The sequence below is a fragment of the Erpetoichthys calabaricus genome, chromosome 5, assembly GCF_900747795.2.
Source record: "Erpetoichthys calabaricus chromosome 5, fErpCal1.3, whole genome shotgun sequence".
Lineage (NCBI taxonomy): Eukaryota > Metazoa > Chordata > Cladistia > Polypteriformes > Polypteridae > Erpetoichthys > Erpetoichthys calabaricus.
The window spans coordinates 126,989,974-127,007,757 of NC_041398.2; the positions used below are offsets into that span (position 1 = coordinate 126,989,974).

The following is a 17,784-nucleotide window of genomic DNA, read 5'->3' on the forward strand; positions in this document are numbered from 1 at the left end:
AAATGAGGCCAGAGTAGCACACAGTTTAACACACTTACAACTGTTAAAGGAAAGCACATAACATGCAATGAATCAGATAACAATCCCAGTTTCAAATTCATCATGCTGTTTATATAAAGAAAGATTGCAATAGGTAAAGTTTTGTCATCTAGCCCATTCTTGGGTGCAAAATAGTTCACCACCATAGCATTTGCAAAATATCAATGACTCTGGGATAACAAAGCAGATTTTTAGGATGGTAAACGTTACTATAGATGACGCGTTTACTGTCAAATTTCTTTCTGAATAAAATGAGTGATAACTTTATTAAATTCACAATTACTCTAAATGATAACATTACTCTTAAACATTTCTACTAGAGGTACCAAAAAGACATTATTTATATCATATTTCCCTTTAAAATTTTTATTGAACCTTACAGAGGCCACCATCAGATGGAATGCTCAGAGATGGCCACATCAGTCTGTCTGGACTGCAGCTTCGTGCACATGCTATGTTTTCTGATGAAGGTTTACCTTTGGGTAGTGATACACTGGAATATGCCTGGCTGATTGATGTTCAAGCGGGTGCATTGACTGCTAAGACAACGGTACCCCAGGTATTTTTAAAGTCTCAAAATATTACTGGTAACATTGCTGACAGGATAGCTGAAAAAATTTTGGATTCAGCTTTATCTTCTTTCATTTTGCATTCTCCCGTATCTTTTGGTAGTAATTAATTCATTTAATATCGTAATTCTTTTCAGTTATATTTAGCTTAATATGATGCATCATACAAAGTGAAGTCAAGACTGAGTGATGTTTAATAGTAAGGTGAAAGTCATTTGAATAATAAATATTGACCAACATATTTTTATATTGCATTATTGTATGATTCATTAGGAAATCGGAAAATAAGAATAACATGTTTGCTTTTGCTTTCAGTTTGTTTTTAATTAGTTATTATTTTAGTTTCTATAGTAATTGTTAGGATCACACACCTGTGATATTAACTGAATATGTAATGTATGTTGGGAATCAGTAGGGCATCAGTGTCTATTAGTATGACTGTTTTTTGCGGTCGTTATATGAATTATTTATATGCACATAGTCTTCTTCTTTCTTATGTCATTCATTATTCTGAAGGTAATCTTAACAAATCAGTAGACTTGATAATAACCTTGAATGGGGCATTCATGTAGGTCTGGTCAGATTTTATTTTTTTAATTAATTAAGGACTAAGCATGAGACATAGATGATACTTTGGTTTGTGATCTGAATGTGTGTGTGTTTCTGAGCTTGGGTGGTTATGTACATTATATAGGCATCATGTGTATTTTATAACATCTCTGACATGAGAGAAGGCATTTTATTTCATAAAATCACTTATAAATCCTGCATGTTCAGCTGAATATTTGTCTTGGACTATTATGCTTTGATTTTATCTGATGTGATCTGTTCTGGTAGACCTTGCTGAGCATGCACATACAGTACCAACACATTTATTCTTAATATGATTTTGTGATGTGAATGGAAACTGATATACCCTAAAAATCCCATATAACTATCTTTGTTATTGATTGCAATCTAAATATTCAAGTTTTGATGGGAACGACTATAGTTTTGGTCTAGAACTGAGCAGTTAGATTTGAAAGTAACGTACAAACATGACATTTTTTGGAAAATAGGATCTGGCTGAAAGTGGTTGTTTTGTGTACAGAATCACTTTAGCATGTGCCTAGCATGCATCACAAACAGACTACATTCTTCAAATGATGTGGTGTGATTATCGTAAATGTAATATGTTAAAACATGTATTTGCTTATTTATGCAAAAGCAGTTTTTACACAGTATGCACAAGTGTTAGAACATAGATCATGTAATAATATGTCCCCTGAATATACCTTGGTTTTCAGAAAGGTTATCAGAATAAGAGTTTTTTCTACTCATGCACAATATACAGTATAATTCTGTATAAAATCATACTGCAGTGCAGGTTGTTTCAAGTGTTCTGCTTGTTTTATGTGTCACAGTGCCAGAAATTAATTGAATGAATATTGTAGATATAGTCATCAATATGCTTGAATCTTAAACTGTATTGTACTGTACTGTAAGTCTAATCAACCTGTAAACTGCTGGTAAATTTGTACGGTTGACCAACATGTGGTATGGTAGGTAGGACTTGTAGCTTTGGTCATGTGCAGTGGAAATCTATCTGAACATAATTCTGTGTTGTCCTGAAGTTTGAAGTACATTGTAGCTGTACAGTATTTGTTTGTTTTGTGTGCAAGACAGCAAAGTATCTTTGTTATAATAAAGGTAATTGTCCTAGACTTTCCTATCCCTGGTTGGCCGGCAATTTGATAGCTACTTATGTGGTACATCCGTTTATTTGGATAGAGAGACTGCTGTTACCAATAAGTCACACTTGTCTGTCTTTTTAATCAATTGTGTTTATTGTTGATGGTTAAAGAAAAATTGTCCTCTTTAGAATATGGAACTTCTTCCTATCTCCGTGCCCCTCAATTATTTGCAGAGTTTTTCAGAAATCTTCATTACTTTTGAGTGTATTCACACAATAGTGTTGATGAGTAAAGCAGCTAACAGTAGGGTGTTGCAGAATCTTGAATCACTGTCTCTTGATCCTTTGAATTGTATTTTGTGCAATTTTAGAATGTGTTGCTTAAATGAAATACTGCACACATTTTTTTATCAGAATGTCACAACAAAGAGCTTATAAATCTAGAGCCAAACCTCCATTGTGTTCATCAGATCATAACTGTGTCCATCTCATTCTTACATATTCAACAGGTTTAAAGGAGAAAAAGCTTGTAATCAAAATAATCAAAGTCTAGGCTGAGGAATGTACTGAGTTGCCTGCATTGCTATTTTGAATTGATGTTTTAAGTGGATTGTATTTAAAGAATCTTGTGCTAATATTGACAAAGTGACAGACACAATAATCTCAAAGTTCAATAGAACTGTAACAGAAGGAATTACAGAAAGACATAAAATGTAATATCCACCTGCCAAAGATTAAGTATAAAGAAAAGACTGAAAGTGAATTTCTGCCTGACAACCTGGTTTATTATTGAATGTTATAAAAATAAATGTTATTAAAATTTACTATTACCTGTATCAAGAATTAACTGTATTGAATTTAACATCTGAGAGAGAGGTTTTTACTTCAAGAATTATTCAACAAAAGACCAGAATTAGAATTGAAGGTGGAAGTTAGCACTTTTTGATGAAAGCGATGCCAGAAAAGTCAAACAGACGAAAATCACAAAGCTGTGGCCCCAAAAGAATAAGTTAGTGCCTGTTTCAGTCTGGTACAGAACAGATATGAATAATATGCCATTCTTCCAATGTCTCTGGATTTAGAACACGTCCAAATTTTGGAAACATAACATTTTTATTCAGTAGCCAAAATTGCCTTAACAATTTGCTGTTGATTTGTTACTTGGTCTGCAAAAAAAGCACAAGTGACATTTTTGTGGAAATAAAGACCAAAATAAACATATTTAATGTGTATGAGTTCGCTCTCAGTAATGTTTGGCTAAAATTGCATTTCTGGCTAAAAGTTTGGCATTAACTCACAACTCTCAGAATTCAGATACTGTTGTTTTTTACTGAATTGGCTGAAGTATAGCTCCACGTTTATAGTATATTCCCATGAATTTTCCAACTTGGAAACTTACAGTATATTTATAGTCTATCCAAATGCACATGGACACAGCATGAATCCTTTTTGAAGGCACTGTTAGTTGACCGCCTTCCCCTTCAACAATAATAAAATGGCAGGCTGCAGAGGTGGTGGAATATTACAAATAGTATACAAACTGAGTGATAGCTGCTGATAACAAGCTGACCTATGATCACATTAATGAAGAAATCTGTAAAACAAAAATGACTACTAGTTGACTAGTTAGGTTCAAGCTACTGTGTTTTCATTTAAAATTAAAGACATTAGTCTCACGTTTCATCTTCCGTACGCACTTCCCCAAGAATTTTTAACCTCTGTAAACAAACTTTTGAAAACTCTCTCCAGAGTGTTTTATATTTTTGAAAATGCAAACGCATTGTTGCAGTATAGATAGGTAAAATAATGCAGTTTTGGAAAGTATACTTTGATTACATTCCAATTGGTTCATCCTTATTTTCTGACCCCTCCCAGATTGGACTTGGTTCATTACAATGTTTCCTTCCCTGATTGGTCATCCTTTATGGAAATAAGTTATATTCCAACATAGCAGACATACAGGTGTTGCTTTCCATTGTGTTTTTTATGTTGCTTACCTGTATGCATCTAAATTGCATTTTCTACAATTTGAATTCTGCATACATATGGAAAAGACAAATAGTTTACCGTTCGTTAAAGTTGTATGAAAAATCTCTTGGTTGGTGCTATAACTATCCCATCAGTGAGCACACTTCTTCATCCTGTATGTACTGAAGTGTGCCCAAAGTAGGCAAGTGGCTAGGTCATATGCATTTTCGGTCATTTTAGTGTGGGCAGAAGTACTTTTGTAAATTATAAAATAATATTAGTGTGAACATAGTTTTAGTTTAATAACGCTGTTTTTAAATGAAAGCTTAGAAGTGTGATTATAACCTAAAGATATACAAGACAAAGGTATACTTACATCCATTCATCCATCCATTCATTATCCAACCCATTATCCTTTTTTTTTTTTTAATAAATTTATTCATTCTATTGTAATCATTCATACAAATCGATCAATTTTTACAAAAAATAGGATTGAAAAACAAGTCGACCCCCACCACTGAACCCGCTATATCCTAACTACAGGGCAACGGGGGTCTGCTGGAGCCAATCCCAGCCAATACAGGGCGCAAGGCAGGAAACAAACCCCAGGCAGGGCGCCAGCCCACCGCAGGGCACACACACACACACACACACACACACACCCCCACACACCAAGTACTGTACACACTAGGGACAATTTAGGATTGCCAATGCACCTATCCTGCATGTCTTTGGACTTTGGGAGGAAACCGGAGTACCTGGAGGAATCCCACGCAGATGCAGGGAGAACATGCAAACTCCACACAGGGAGGAACCGGGAAGCGAACCCAGGTGTCCTTACTGCGAGGCAGCAGCACTACACACTGTGCCACCGTGCCACCCGGTATACTTACACTTTTTATAAATCTTTTATTTAATCTGTTGTCACTTCTGTATTTATATGTTGGTTTTGAAACATTTAGCAGTATGAACAAAAACTGTCCAACAACATTGTCAAAATAGGTAGTAAACTGAAGACTGCTACTGTCTGAGAAAAATCTTGTCAGTTACCTTCCTAAAGTGTTTGATACAGTGCAGTGAGAGACAGCTGCTGCGATCAATAATTTTTCTAAGTTTTAATTTCTTGAGTTAGGAAATATTTTACAGTATGTGTACAGTACAGTATGTCTCTGCTGCTCGCGTATGTGGATTTCACTTTCACCAAACAACAAATCTTTTAATTCTCGCAGATACACCTCTTCATTGGGAAGAAACACTATTTTCCCTGATGGCAACATGAATTAGACAATCTACAAGTCTCCGACTTAAAGTTTAAAGCCAAACAATATCTACATACTTCTGTCATATCACCTATGTCCATATGTTCGATCTCTTTTTGCTGCTTCATTATTTGACCGAGTAATAATTTCCGTTTGTTAGTGCTAATGCAATCTTTACTATCAGTTTTTTGAGACTTTCAAATTTTAGTACTATCATAATCTCTAACCTGCTCTACATGTGCATCGCGCCAATGTTTTTGAACCTCTACATTGTCTTTTACTTTTTGTTTTTATTTCTGACCCTGCTTGGAGCAGAGAGCGCAGGAACTGTGTCTGACAATAGCATTCACACGAATGAGAAGTGAGTGGACCGTGGCTGTGGCTGTAAATATTTGAGAGGAGGGCGGGACTTGGCAAAATCTCTTGGCAAAAAGTCTCATCTCTCAGGATTTCCTTTTATAATAGATTATAATATAGGCAGCGATTTAAAAAAAAAATAAAAAATATATATATATATATATATATATATATATATATAAATATATATATATATATATATATATATTTATACAGTATGGCTGGGTGGTATGGAAAAAATCTTATTACGATAAATTATTTCATGTCAGTCAATATTGATATATATCACGATATAAATCAAATCACTGTTTCTATTAGGCTTAAAGTTGCTTTTTACTCCTAAGTGAGATATACAGTGCATCTGGAAAGTATTCACAGCGCATCACTTTTTCCACATTTTGTTATGTTACAGCCGTATTCCAAAATGGATTAAATTTATTTTTTTTCTCAGAATTCTATACACAACACCCCATAATGACAACATGAAAAAAGTTTACTTGAGGTTTTTGCAAATTTATTAAAAATAAAAAAACTGAGAAATCACATGTACATAAGTATTCACAGCCTTTGCTCAATACTTTGTCGATGCACCTTTGGCATCAATTACAGCCTCAAGTCTTTCTGAATATGATGCCACAAGCTTGGCACACCTATACTTGGTCAGTTTCGCCCATTCCTCTTTGTAGCACCTCTCAAGCTCCCATCAGGTTGGATGGGAAGCGTCGGTGCACAGCCATTTTAAGATCTCTCCAGAGATGTTCAATCGGATTCAAGTCTGGGCTCTGGCTGGGCCACTCAAGGACATTCACAGAGTTGTCCTGAAGCCACTCCGTTGATATCTTGGCTGTGTGCTTAGGGTCGTTGTCCTGCTGAAAGATGAACCGTCGCCCCAGTCTGAGGTCAAGAGTGCTCTGGAGCAGGTTTTCATCCAGGATGTCTCTGTACATTGCTGCAGTCATCTTTCCCTTTATCCTGACTAGTCTCCCAGTCCCTGCCGCTGAAAAACATCCCCAGAGCATGATGCTGCCACCACCATGCTTCACTGTAGGGATGGTATTGGCCTGGTGATGAGCGGTGCCTGGTTTCCTCCAAACGTGACGCCTGGCATTCACACCAAAGAGTTCAATCTTTGTCTCATCAGACCAGAGAATTTTCTTTCTCGTGGTCTGAGAGTCCTTCAGGTGCCTTTTGGCAAACTCCAGGCGGGCTGCCATGTGCCTTTTACTAAGGAGTGGCTTGCGTCTGGCCACTCTACCATACAGGCCTGATTGGTGGATTGCTGCAGAGATGGTTCTCCTTCTGGAAGGTTCTCCTCTCTCCACAGAGGACCTCTGGAGCTCTGACAGAATGACCATTACTTCTTCCACTTACGGATGATGGAGGCCACTGTGCTCATTGGGACCTTCAAAGCAGCAGAAATTTTTCTGTAACCTTCCCCAGATTTGTGCCTCGAGACAATCCTATCTCGGAGGTCTACAGACAATTCCTTTGACTTCATGCTTGGCTTGTGCTCTGACATGAACTGTCAACTGTGGGACCTTATATAGACAGGTGTGTGCCTTTCCAAATCATGTCCAGTCAACTGAATTTACCACAGGTGGACTCCAATTAAGCTGCAGAAACATCTCAAGGATGATCAGGGGAAACAGGATGCACCTGAGCTCAATTTTGAGCTTCATGGCAAAGGCTGTGAATACTTATGTACATGTGCTTTCTCAATTTTTTTATTTTTAATAAATTTGCAAAAATCTCAAGTAAACTTTTTTCACGTTGTCATTATGGGGTGTTGTGTGTAGAATTCTGAGGAAAAAAATGAATTTAATCCATTTTGGAATAAGGCTGTAACATAACAAAATGTGGAAAAAGTGATGCGCTGTGAATACTTTCCGGATGCACTGTAAGGTTCATTTTGATTTAAATATTTATTTTCTGTCAGAAGTTGAACATGGCAAATCTACTGTGGAACATTATACAACTATACTTCAAATAAATAAAATAGGTACATAATAATAAACTAAAATCTTAATCCTGATCAATCAAAACCTTCAAATGTTACAGGAGAACATAAAATGCTTTTTAAATTCTTTGGTCAATTGCAAATAAAATAGGTAATACAAAATAAAAAAGTCTCAATTCTGACCAGTCAGAAGCTTTCAAGTTTTACAGGAGAACACTATCAATTTGTTTGTCAACTTCAAATATATAAAATTAAATCTAAAATTCTAAAATCTTAAATCTAAAAGTAAAATCTTAAAGCTTTCATGTTTTACAGGAGAACATACAAAAACACCAATTTACAGGGATACAAAAACACCAATTTAAAATAAAAAGCAATTTCTTTATTCTTGGTGAGTTAAAGAGACTGCTCCCCCCAAAGCTCAGTGCCACTCACTGGTTAGAACAGACAGTCTGCTGCCTCACATGGGGCTTCCCTCTATATACCTTCTTTGTGTATTAAAACAAAAAAATATATACATGGCAGTTCATTTTGAGGTTATACATAAATTATAGTAGCTTACTACTCCCTGAATTGGAATGTGTACATGCTTTTTTCAGATAAAGAGGTTATCAGAGCACTCACAGTTTTAAGAAACGGGCTCAAATAATTTTAAGCAGGAATTCAGAAACTGTCACATTGATGTATAATATCACAGGGTGTTCTGTTAGTATCAAGAGGTCAGCATTTTCTCATAAAAAGAATGCAAGTTACTCTCATAATTCTGTGCACAAGCTTAATTCTTTTTCTACCTAAATTAAGAACAAATCATATAGAAATAATAAATCATATAGCTCTCTGCAGCATGATTAATACAAAATATAGCCCTTGGTATTTATGAGTTAAATACTTATAATCATTACAGTTCATAATGTTTTTTCTTCCTCAGTTGCAAATAAAGTAAGTATTAATACAAAATAAACTGTAAAAAAAAAAAACTACCTCTATAATGTATCCTTTTCTTTGTATAGATTCATGCTGTTTTAAATGGTTGGGAAACAAACCCACAAATAAATAGATAAGAAACATTCTGTGTATATTCTTGGTACAAATTCAAGCAGCTTTCAAATGTAAATTAACAAGAACATAAAACAAAATTGACATATTCACTCAGTTGTGGACAGCTGCTCCATGGCAAAAAAAGAAAGGCACATAAAATCTCCATTAGTGCTGTACTTGCTTGGGTATGGGACTGTAAAGTCTTGCATTGTGTTTGCTCTAAAGCATGGCACTGCTTCAGATGGTACAAAAGATTAGTGATATTACCTGTCTTTGTGGGAACATGCTTTCGACTCAGTTTGCAGTGCACTCTACTCTGGTTCTTGTCAGATTTAAATAGCCAAAATATCTCCACAGTACCAAATTCCTCAAACCCTTCATTTCAACAATGTCCTTGTCTTTGTAGCATTATGTTGTGTCTGTTGGGTGTCTTCTTCAGTAATGCTAATTCTTCTTTTTCCTTAACATTTTGTGTTATTTTCTCTTTTATTTTGCTCCCACTCCTGATGTAGTAGTGTGTATGGCTGCTGTAGTTCAAACATTAGCATGTTTGCTGCTGGAGCTCACTGCTGTGTGCGTCAGCCTAGACGTGGCTCTAACTGTACTCCTGCCTCATGATTGGTTTCGGCGTGGCACTATTCTCATTACCATTGGTTTTCTTTGTTGTCTGTCAAAACATTGATTGAATGAGTTGTATTGACTTGTATTTACCGTGTCTTATATTACTACTCAGGAAAAGTTATTTTGTGATAATTATCTTTATCATTTTATTGCCCAGCCCTACCTTGTTTGTAAATGAAAATTACAGCGTTATTTTACTTACCTTAACCTAAGTTTATGTCCACCAGTAAATTTAATTTTAATATTAAGATATAAACAATATTTTAAGAAAAGTTAAATGATTTTCCGAAATCTAAAAGGTGATGTACATGTTTTAAAAGTAAAATCAAGGATTGTTGCCATTTATTATAAATGTTTATTTGCAGTTGTTTTATCCATAATTGTAATGCACTAGTTCTCAAAAAGGTAAGATCTGGCATGTTTTAATGTTTGCCTTTTGTATACCATGTGATTAAAAAGCCATGACACATTGTATGGCTGGCAGAAACCCAGATAATTTTATATGAAAAAATCACTAGCAGTGAAGTGAAAAAATTCCACAGCTTCCAATTATTCTTAGCTGTTAGGTATTAGATTGGTTAATCGTAATAAAAAGTTTTAATGACAGATTCTGAACATTCAGATTAGTTTCTTGTATTCTGAGATTATTTTAACAGCAGGTTTTTCTGGGGAGTGTTATTAAACATTTTTAAGTTTTGATTGCTGGTCTGCCTACTCTTTTATGTATAGCACTTATCTGTTTTTTATAGCTGGCCACCTTGTTGGAGTGGGGGAAGACATTTGTTTTTCATGTAGTATCCCGTGAATTTGATCTTGAAAGACCAAAAACAGTAGTATTTTGTCAGCATGGTGTAGATCGTCGCTTCTGTGAGTCAAAGGTATTCTATTAATTATACTATATTTATTTTTTAAAATGTATAAAATCTTGTACTTATCTGTTTAGTTAGAGCATTTAATACCTTTGTTCATCGGGGGAAATTTTGCTGCAAATTTGGAATGCTTTGTACACCTGGGTTATATTTTAATATTTTGGTGTCCCAGGTGCAGGTGCAAGTGCAAGTGCTTTTAATTTCCCTATGCGAAACTGAAGTTTACATAGATACATCAAGAACTTCAGAGTCATAATTCTTTACTTGTGCAGAAAGTAAACTTACTGAATAGTACAATAATTGGCTTCAGAAAGCTGAAAGTCAATGAAAAAGTTTTTATATGTCTAGACCAGTGTTTCCCAGCTTGTTTGGTGTCACAATCCAATTTTAAATTTGACAGTGTGTTCATGATCCACTGGGTCCCCCATCATGAATTCAGCGTGATTGTCTGAGCGGGGCGAGTGGGGTGCTCTCTTTTGGGGAATCAAGTATGATTGTCAAAGTTGGGGAAGAGGTTCATGAGTGTTAACAGGCCATTAGATGAATCAAGCGTGACTATTAATCTTTTCCTCCTTGATGAATAAAAACGATTGTCAGGATAGGGATTGGGGAGGTCGTACTGGATCGGCTACTATGAACCACCTGCGATTCTGCCGCTGTGAACAGGTTCCCACTTGTTGGGAAACACTGGTCTAGACTATACCATATGATTGTTTAAATAATTTTGTATGAATCTTTTGTTGGTATTGTATTCCTGTCACAGTTTTAAGGAGATATCAAATACTTATTTTGTAAAGAGTAACTTTACTTTGCAGCATCCTCTTATCTCTTATCTCATGTTAACAGTTGCAGTTGCTCTTTCAAACCTCTGTTTTATCCAATAACCTAACTAAAAAAGTAATTTCAAGATACCAACACAACTTAGATAGAAAATCTAAAAATCATTTAAAGGATAAATAAAACTAATTAAATGAAGTAAAACACATAAGGTAAAAGATATGCTTCTGGTTATTAAAAGTTGGTTTAACAAATGAGTAAAATTCCAAATTGTCTATTTCTCAGTTTTCATTTTTAATTAGACACAGGCATTTTGCTTAAAGGTAGAAGTGATCTCTGATTAGGAAAATTTTAGAAGTGCAAAACAGCATTCACACTCTTTTCCCAGTTTATCGTTAAAAAAACAGTTCTATGCGGTACATTATAGGAAGAAGAATTCTTATCTAATATGTTAATTGTTAATTCTAAAAAATCAAGTATGTCTTAAAAAAATATGTAAATGAGTGTGACAGCATGATGAAAGGATCACAAGAGAAGATTTCATTTACACAGAGTGTGTGGATCAGAGAAGTAGCACAGCAATCATGTGCTGGCAGCGTGGCTGTGCTAAGGAAGTATATCATAGTCCAGCATGCATTTTATCTGCCTTGTTAATTTTTTTTGTGTTGTTTATGCATGACACTGTACATTTCTGTCTTTAACTTTTTATCTCTTATTTATACAAAACAGCATGTCATGCTAAATTCTTGAATTTACTTTTGATATTACAAGTAACAAGTATTAAGAAAAGGAAAAAAAAACTTTAAAAGTGTGAATCATTATAGACGTGCTGTATTTTCAGCACCACAAATTGGAGTATGATGGACATACAAAGTGTTGTGCATTTCATTGGCACAGAATGGAAGGGAAGAATCTGAAGGGTATAGAGAGGGAACCAAGTAACTGTCTAGGTTTTGGTAGTGTGTTTTACCTCATTGACTAGTTCAAAAGTTATACTTTTAAGTGCCTTGATAGGCCTATAACAAATGAAATAGAAAAAAAAGGTTGCAATGTAGAGAAAAAATTAAAACCATCAAAAAAATGTATTATTTGCACCCTTCCAAAAGTTTTATATGTAAAAGAAAATATTTAAAGGTTTATAAATGAATAAAATGAAAAAAAAATTATATGTTTTGACATTCTTTGAATTCATCATATAATAGCTTTTTTACTTTAAAACTGTAGCTGGCATGTGTCCCTGGCCCATGCCTTGCCTCTGAGGAGTTGAAGTACACCATGACTCGCATAGCTATTGATGGAGCAGACCTATTTGTTGTTGAACAAGGATGTGCTTCCAATATTAAGGTAACATATCTTTTTCAAGCATCATTAGTTTTTTTTTATTGGGTTCTTACTGTACTGATGAGAGATCTAGCATTTGTTGTACTGCATGATAAATTGATACAGGATATATCTTAAGATGGACTACAGTAATCCCTCGCTATATCGCGCTTCGCCTTTCGCGGCTTCACTCCATCGCGGATTTTATATGTAAGCATATTTAAATATATATCGCGGATTTTTCGCTGCTTCGCGGGTTTCTGTGGACAATGGGTCTTTTAATTTCTTGTACATGCTTCTTCAGTTGGTTTGCCCAGTTGATTTCATACAAGGGTTTCTATTGGCAGATGGCTGAGAAGCTACCCAGCTTACTTTTCTCTGTCTCTTGCGCTGACTTTCTCTGATCCTGACGTAGGGGGATTGAGCAGGGGGGCTGTTCGCACACCTAGACGATAGGGACGCTCGTCTAAAAATGCTGAAAGATTATCTTCACGTTGCTATCTTTTGTGCAGCTTCCTGAAAAGACATGCTGCACGGTGCTTCGCATACTTAAAAGCACGAAGGGCATGTATTGATTTTTTTTATCTGTCTCTCTCTCTCTATCTCTATCTCTCTCTCTCTCTCTCTCTCTCTGCTCCTGACGGAGGGGGTGTGAGCTGCCGCCTTCAACAGCTTTGTGCCGCGGTGCTTCGCATACTTAAAAGCCAAACAGTCCTATTGATTTGTTTGCTCCTTTGAAGAGGAAGATATGTTTGCATTCTTTTAATTGTGAGACAGAACTGTCATCTCTGTCTTGTCATGGAGCACAGTTTAAACTTTTGAAAAAGAGACAAATGTTTGTTTGCAGTGTTTGAATAACGTTCCTGTCTCTCTACAACCTCCTGTGTTTCTGCGCAAATCTGTGACCCAAGCATGACCATATAAAAATAACCATATAAACATATGGTTTCTACTTCGCGGATTTTCTTATTTCGCGGGTGGCTCTGGAACGCAACCCCCGCGATGGAGGAGGGATTACTGTAAACCCAAACACCAGTCACCATAACCAGCGTGGTTGTGAGATGCTCTCAAATTAGAATTCTGCTCTCTATAACCCTAAAGTTGGATTCTGAAAGTTTATTAAGTTGAAGGATAAACTTATAAACCTCTCCAAGTATATGTGATCCCTTTATGTTAAACTGGTCCTTCATGGTTCACACTTTAAATACAAACACGAGCCATAGCACATACACAACACTTCGTAGGATGAACTAACATACGTTAATAAACAATTTATTGAAATTAGATTTTACTTATTATGTTTCTTGTGACTATGTACAGTGTGAACTGAAATTCCAAGGTGCTAATGATAGTTTTATTTATGATATTTTTCTCACTTTTTACATTGTTACACCCATGCATGTCATCTTAATTTCTTCGTTCTAAATACTCAAACTATCCAAGCTTAACTGATTTTTATAAATCAGGCTTATATGATAAAGCCCCAAATGTGAAAGTTTATAAAGATGATTTAGCTCTCGGAATATTAAGCAAACCGTTGGAAGATCTCGGATTACAACTGAGAGCAATTGGGAGTATAAAGGGATAGACATTTCAAAATATAAGAAGCAAGATTGTTAATTAAGCATACATAAAACTAAGGGATAGACATTTCAAAATATAAGAAGCAAGATTGTTAATTAAGCATACATAAAACTAAATTCTAAAGGACACCGATAACTAGTATAATGATACTAAAGCCAGTGAAATCTGCTTTGATTTTTTTTTTTGGTTATGATTGCTGCTTCATTTTGAAATATCTGCAGCCAATTTAGGTCTGTCTTAGCTGGTACTGTTAGGAGTGCAACATAGTGATCCAATTGGCTAAAAACAAATCTGTCCACTAGGTGTTATGAGGATTTTACCTCACAGTATTTTTTTTTGTATCCTTTTTCATTCTGTCGTTCTATGAAAAACACAAGACATTAGACAGAGAAGCGCCTCTTCTATTTGCACACATAACATTGTCACATCACTTAATACTAGAACCTGTTCTCTATGAAAGGTATCGGGCTATCACAAGTGGAGATTAGGGAGGTTGTCCAGGATTGGCCTTGAACCACCTGTGATGCTGCCACTCTGAATTGAGCGCCATATGTGGTGTGAGAGTTTTGCTGGGGGTTGGCCACATCCTACTTGCAATGCCGCCATGGCTCACAAATTAGGGAATGTAAATCCAGTCTAATGGGGGAACATGTAGAGTAATTGTAACAGTGGGCTCTGAATTAATTCCTGTGCTATAACATATACTGTACATTATCATGGATTTCTGATGTACAATTATTACAACTTGGAAAGAATTTCCTACCTTTTATGTAAGACAGAAAACATCTTTAAGCACTACCATAAAAACCCAGCCATGGACTAAGGTGGCTAATGAGAATGTTGTGATCAAATGCTGTTCTTAGTCTAAGAGAAAAAGAACAGATACAGTTTACTGTTAGTACTTGCATACACCACCATATCATTACAATTTTCTGTACTATGATTTGATCTAAACTCTCACTAATCTTTATTAATAATAGAGCTTTATCCAAGTAATCATTTTACTGCTGAAAAACTATATTTTCTAGAATTTCACTTAAAAAAAGCAGACTAGAGGTAGGTCTAAAAGTGCCCAACATAGCAGAATCAAGAAAAGCTTTTTGGAAACGGATCAGTGACACAAGTAGCTAAGGAATTATTTGACAGCGTTCTGGTAAATCTGTTTAGTAAATGAGTGTACCCCCTGAAGCTCTCAGGATCCATTCCATCAAAGGAGCTGGGTTTAATATGGTTGAAAACAATACTCTTGAATTTTCCACGTTTTCATTTGTAAGTTTACAAAAGTAGAAATGTCTCCTAAGGCCGGGTTTATACTTCACGTGATGCATGCTGCAGCGGGCGCTTCTGCTACGCAAGTGTTGTACTGTTTATACTTGCGTGCGTACTTTACGCAAATCTGGAGGAATCCACCAGGTGGCAGTGCAAGATATTTTCACGGTGAGAACTGGTTCGGCTTCGCTGTGCTATGAATTGCCTGAAACACCCATTAACTTCTGATGACACCTTACCGCAATATCTCTGAAAAGGATGTTTAATGATTAAATCCATCAATCCAGGGATGTGTCCATTCCAGCAAGCATTGGGCATGAGGCTGAAACAATCCCTGTATGGGCATCAGCTCATGACAAGGTGAATACAAGCACTCACATACACTGGCGTCATTTTAGTGTAACCAAATCTGCATATCTTTGGAAGGAAACCGGAGCACACTGTGGAAACCCAGCAGGAAAAACATGCAAACTCCAGGCAGAAAATACCAGCGACGTGACTCCCTGCAAGACAGCAGTGCTACCGCTCTGCCACCGTGTCATCCCTATGTGTGTAATTATTAACAGTATTCATTATTTAAATTAAATTAACAATTTATCTGTAAAATGTAACGTACATACTTTAATGCATTTCATCATGAAAGTGATATCAAGTATAAATCTTAGGATTCTAAATATGCAGGTAGTTGGAATATCAAACATTTAATGTGTTCTATGTGGCAATCTATTGCTGTTTGATGCTGCTGTCAGGTCAGGAGGAAGCCCTAGAAAAAAAAGACGGTACAGAAGGCGGTATGTGAGACTTTTAAAATGTATCGTGTCATTACAATCGTGAATATGCTACGCTTGAATATAAAAGCACCACTAATGCATTTGTATGTCGGCATTTTGCTTCTCCACATCAAACCATTTCTCAAACATCGAAGTGCGCACATTGATCTCGTAGGATCCGCAAAGCGGCTTTCTGTCACATGTAGATAGTAACCAGAGACTCTGACGTCACATTCCAACTTTTAGCACACTGCGCTAAAAAGTCGGGGGGACTTTTTGCTGGTACTGCAACTTGCGCACACATCGCATTAATTTCTGAGGACCTGCTCAGAGGACGCGTCAAATGAACGCTGAGAACGCATGGCAGCCATGATGCGGGCGTGTACGTGTTCTGAGCGTGAAGTATAAACAAGCCCTAAGTCGAACTTCTGTGTTTTATTTGGTTATTTGAGTCCTCAGAGTTTTATATTGCATTCTTAATTTAGTTTTCATCCTACTTCACTCAGTCTTGCAGCACTCAGCACTTTTGAGTTTATGGACTACTTGAGTTTTCCACAGTGCTTCGATAGCAGATTTCCTAACAGTCTTTTACTTTGGCTACTATTTTGGCTATGACCCTCCACGTATCATTAAAATTTCTCACTATTTATATTCCCAGCACTATTAGAAACTATTAGAATAAACCCCTTAATTCAGACAGACTATTCGGAATAAAATGAAATCTTGGACATAAACATTGGACCACCCTGATTTATAACATTAAATGACTTGTGAGGATGCTGTAAATGATAAATTTGGAAATACGAAGAGGTGAAAGCAAAAACTAAGAAGACATTAAGATATTTTATGAAAATTGTTCTGAAGAGTTTCAAGAGAGATTTAATATTCCGGTCACTTTATTTAGTCTTTGCTGTGAAAAGGGTTATGATTATGAACTCTGTCACTGTTTCAGAAAAAATAATTTAAGGCTAATTTTACAATTTAAGAAAAACAATCTTGATAGTATTGTTACTCATCAAATTTAAAACTGAAAATCTGCAAATTGTGGTCTGTCTCAAAAGTTGGAATGCAAAATACATTTTTGTGAATGTTTATATGGTTGTGGTTAAAGTAACTGCAATTGGATTAATTATTTTCTGCTTGGAGTGACTTATAATGCACTTTATTAAAAAGGACCTATATGTTATAACAATATGATGGTGTTTCCAAAAATGACTTAATGTCTGAAAAATATTTGTTGAGTGCGTGGCATTAAATAAACAGAATGAAACTTTTATGTACCCAAATTCATTGTTTATTTTCCAGACAAATGCCATTCGTATAGCTAATTGTAATCTACATAACCAAGCTGTCGGAGAGGGAATCAGTGCAGTTGCTCAAGACATCCATATCTGTCAGTATATTGAACTTCAGGATAATAGTCGCCTTGGAGTCCAGCCTTCAGTTCTTCGCAGATCATATTGGCTGGAGACTGGCTCTGTTAATTTTGGACTGATAACCGCAGATGTTGCTTTGGCAGCGGATCATCCTTCAAAATATGAAGTGCAGAGACAGTTTTTGGAATTGCATGATAGTAGAAGTAAAAGGTAAGCTTATGTATTCCAGAGTCAGTGATATAGTAAACCAGTGAAATAATTGCTTTGTTTCATATATTGAAATGAATTAAGTTAATAATACTCTTTTGTACATTTCAGCATGTATGTGGCACAAAATCT

The 17,784-nt window shown here is 35.8% G+C and overlaps 1 protein-coding gene across 10 annotated transcripts in view; it reads left to right on the plus strand.

The window, feature by feature from the left end:
- Window positions 1-17,784, plus strand: part of kiaa1109 (KIAA1109 ortholog) — a 371,922-nt gene that overhangs the window by 163,649 nt on the left and 190,489 nt on the right. For all 10 annotated transcript variants that reach the window (XM_051928377.1, XM_051928381.1, XM_051928382.1 and 7 more), the window contains exons 23-26: window positions 422-598; window positions 10,230-10,358; window positions 12,351-12,470; window positions 17,375-17,655. In XM_051928377.1, the coding sequence (XP_051784337.1) occupies window positions 422-598; window positions 10,230-10,358; window positions 12,351-12,470; window positions 17,375-17,655 (707 nt within the window). The remainder of the gene's footprint in view (window positions 1-421; window positions 599-10,229; window positions 10,359-12,350; window positions 12,471-17,374; window positions 17,656-17,784) is intronic.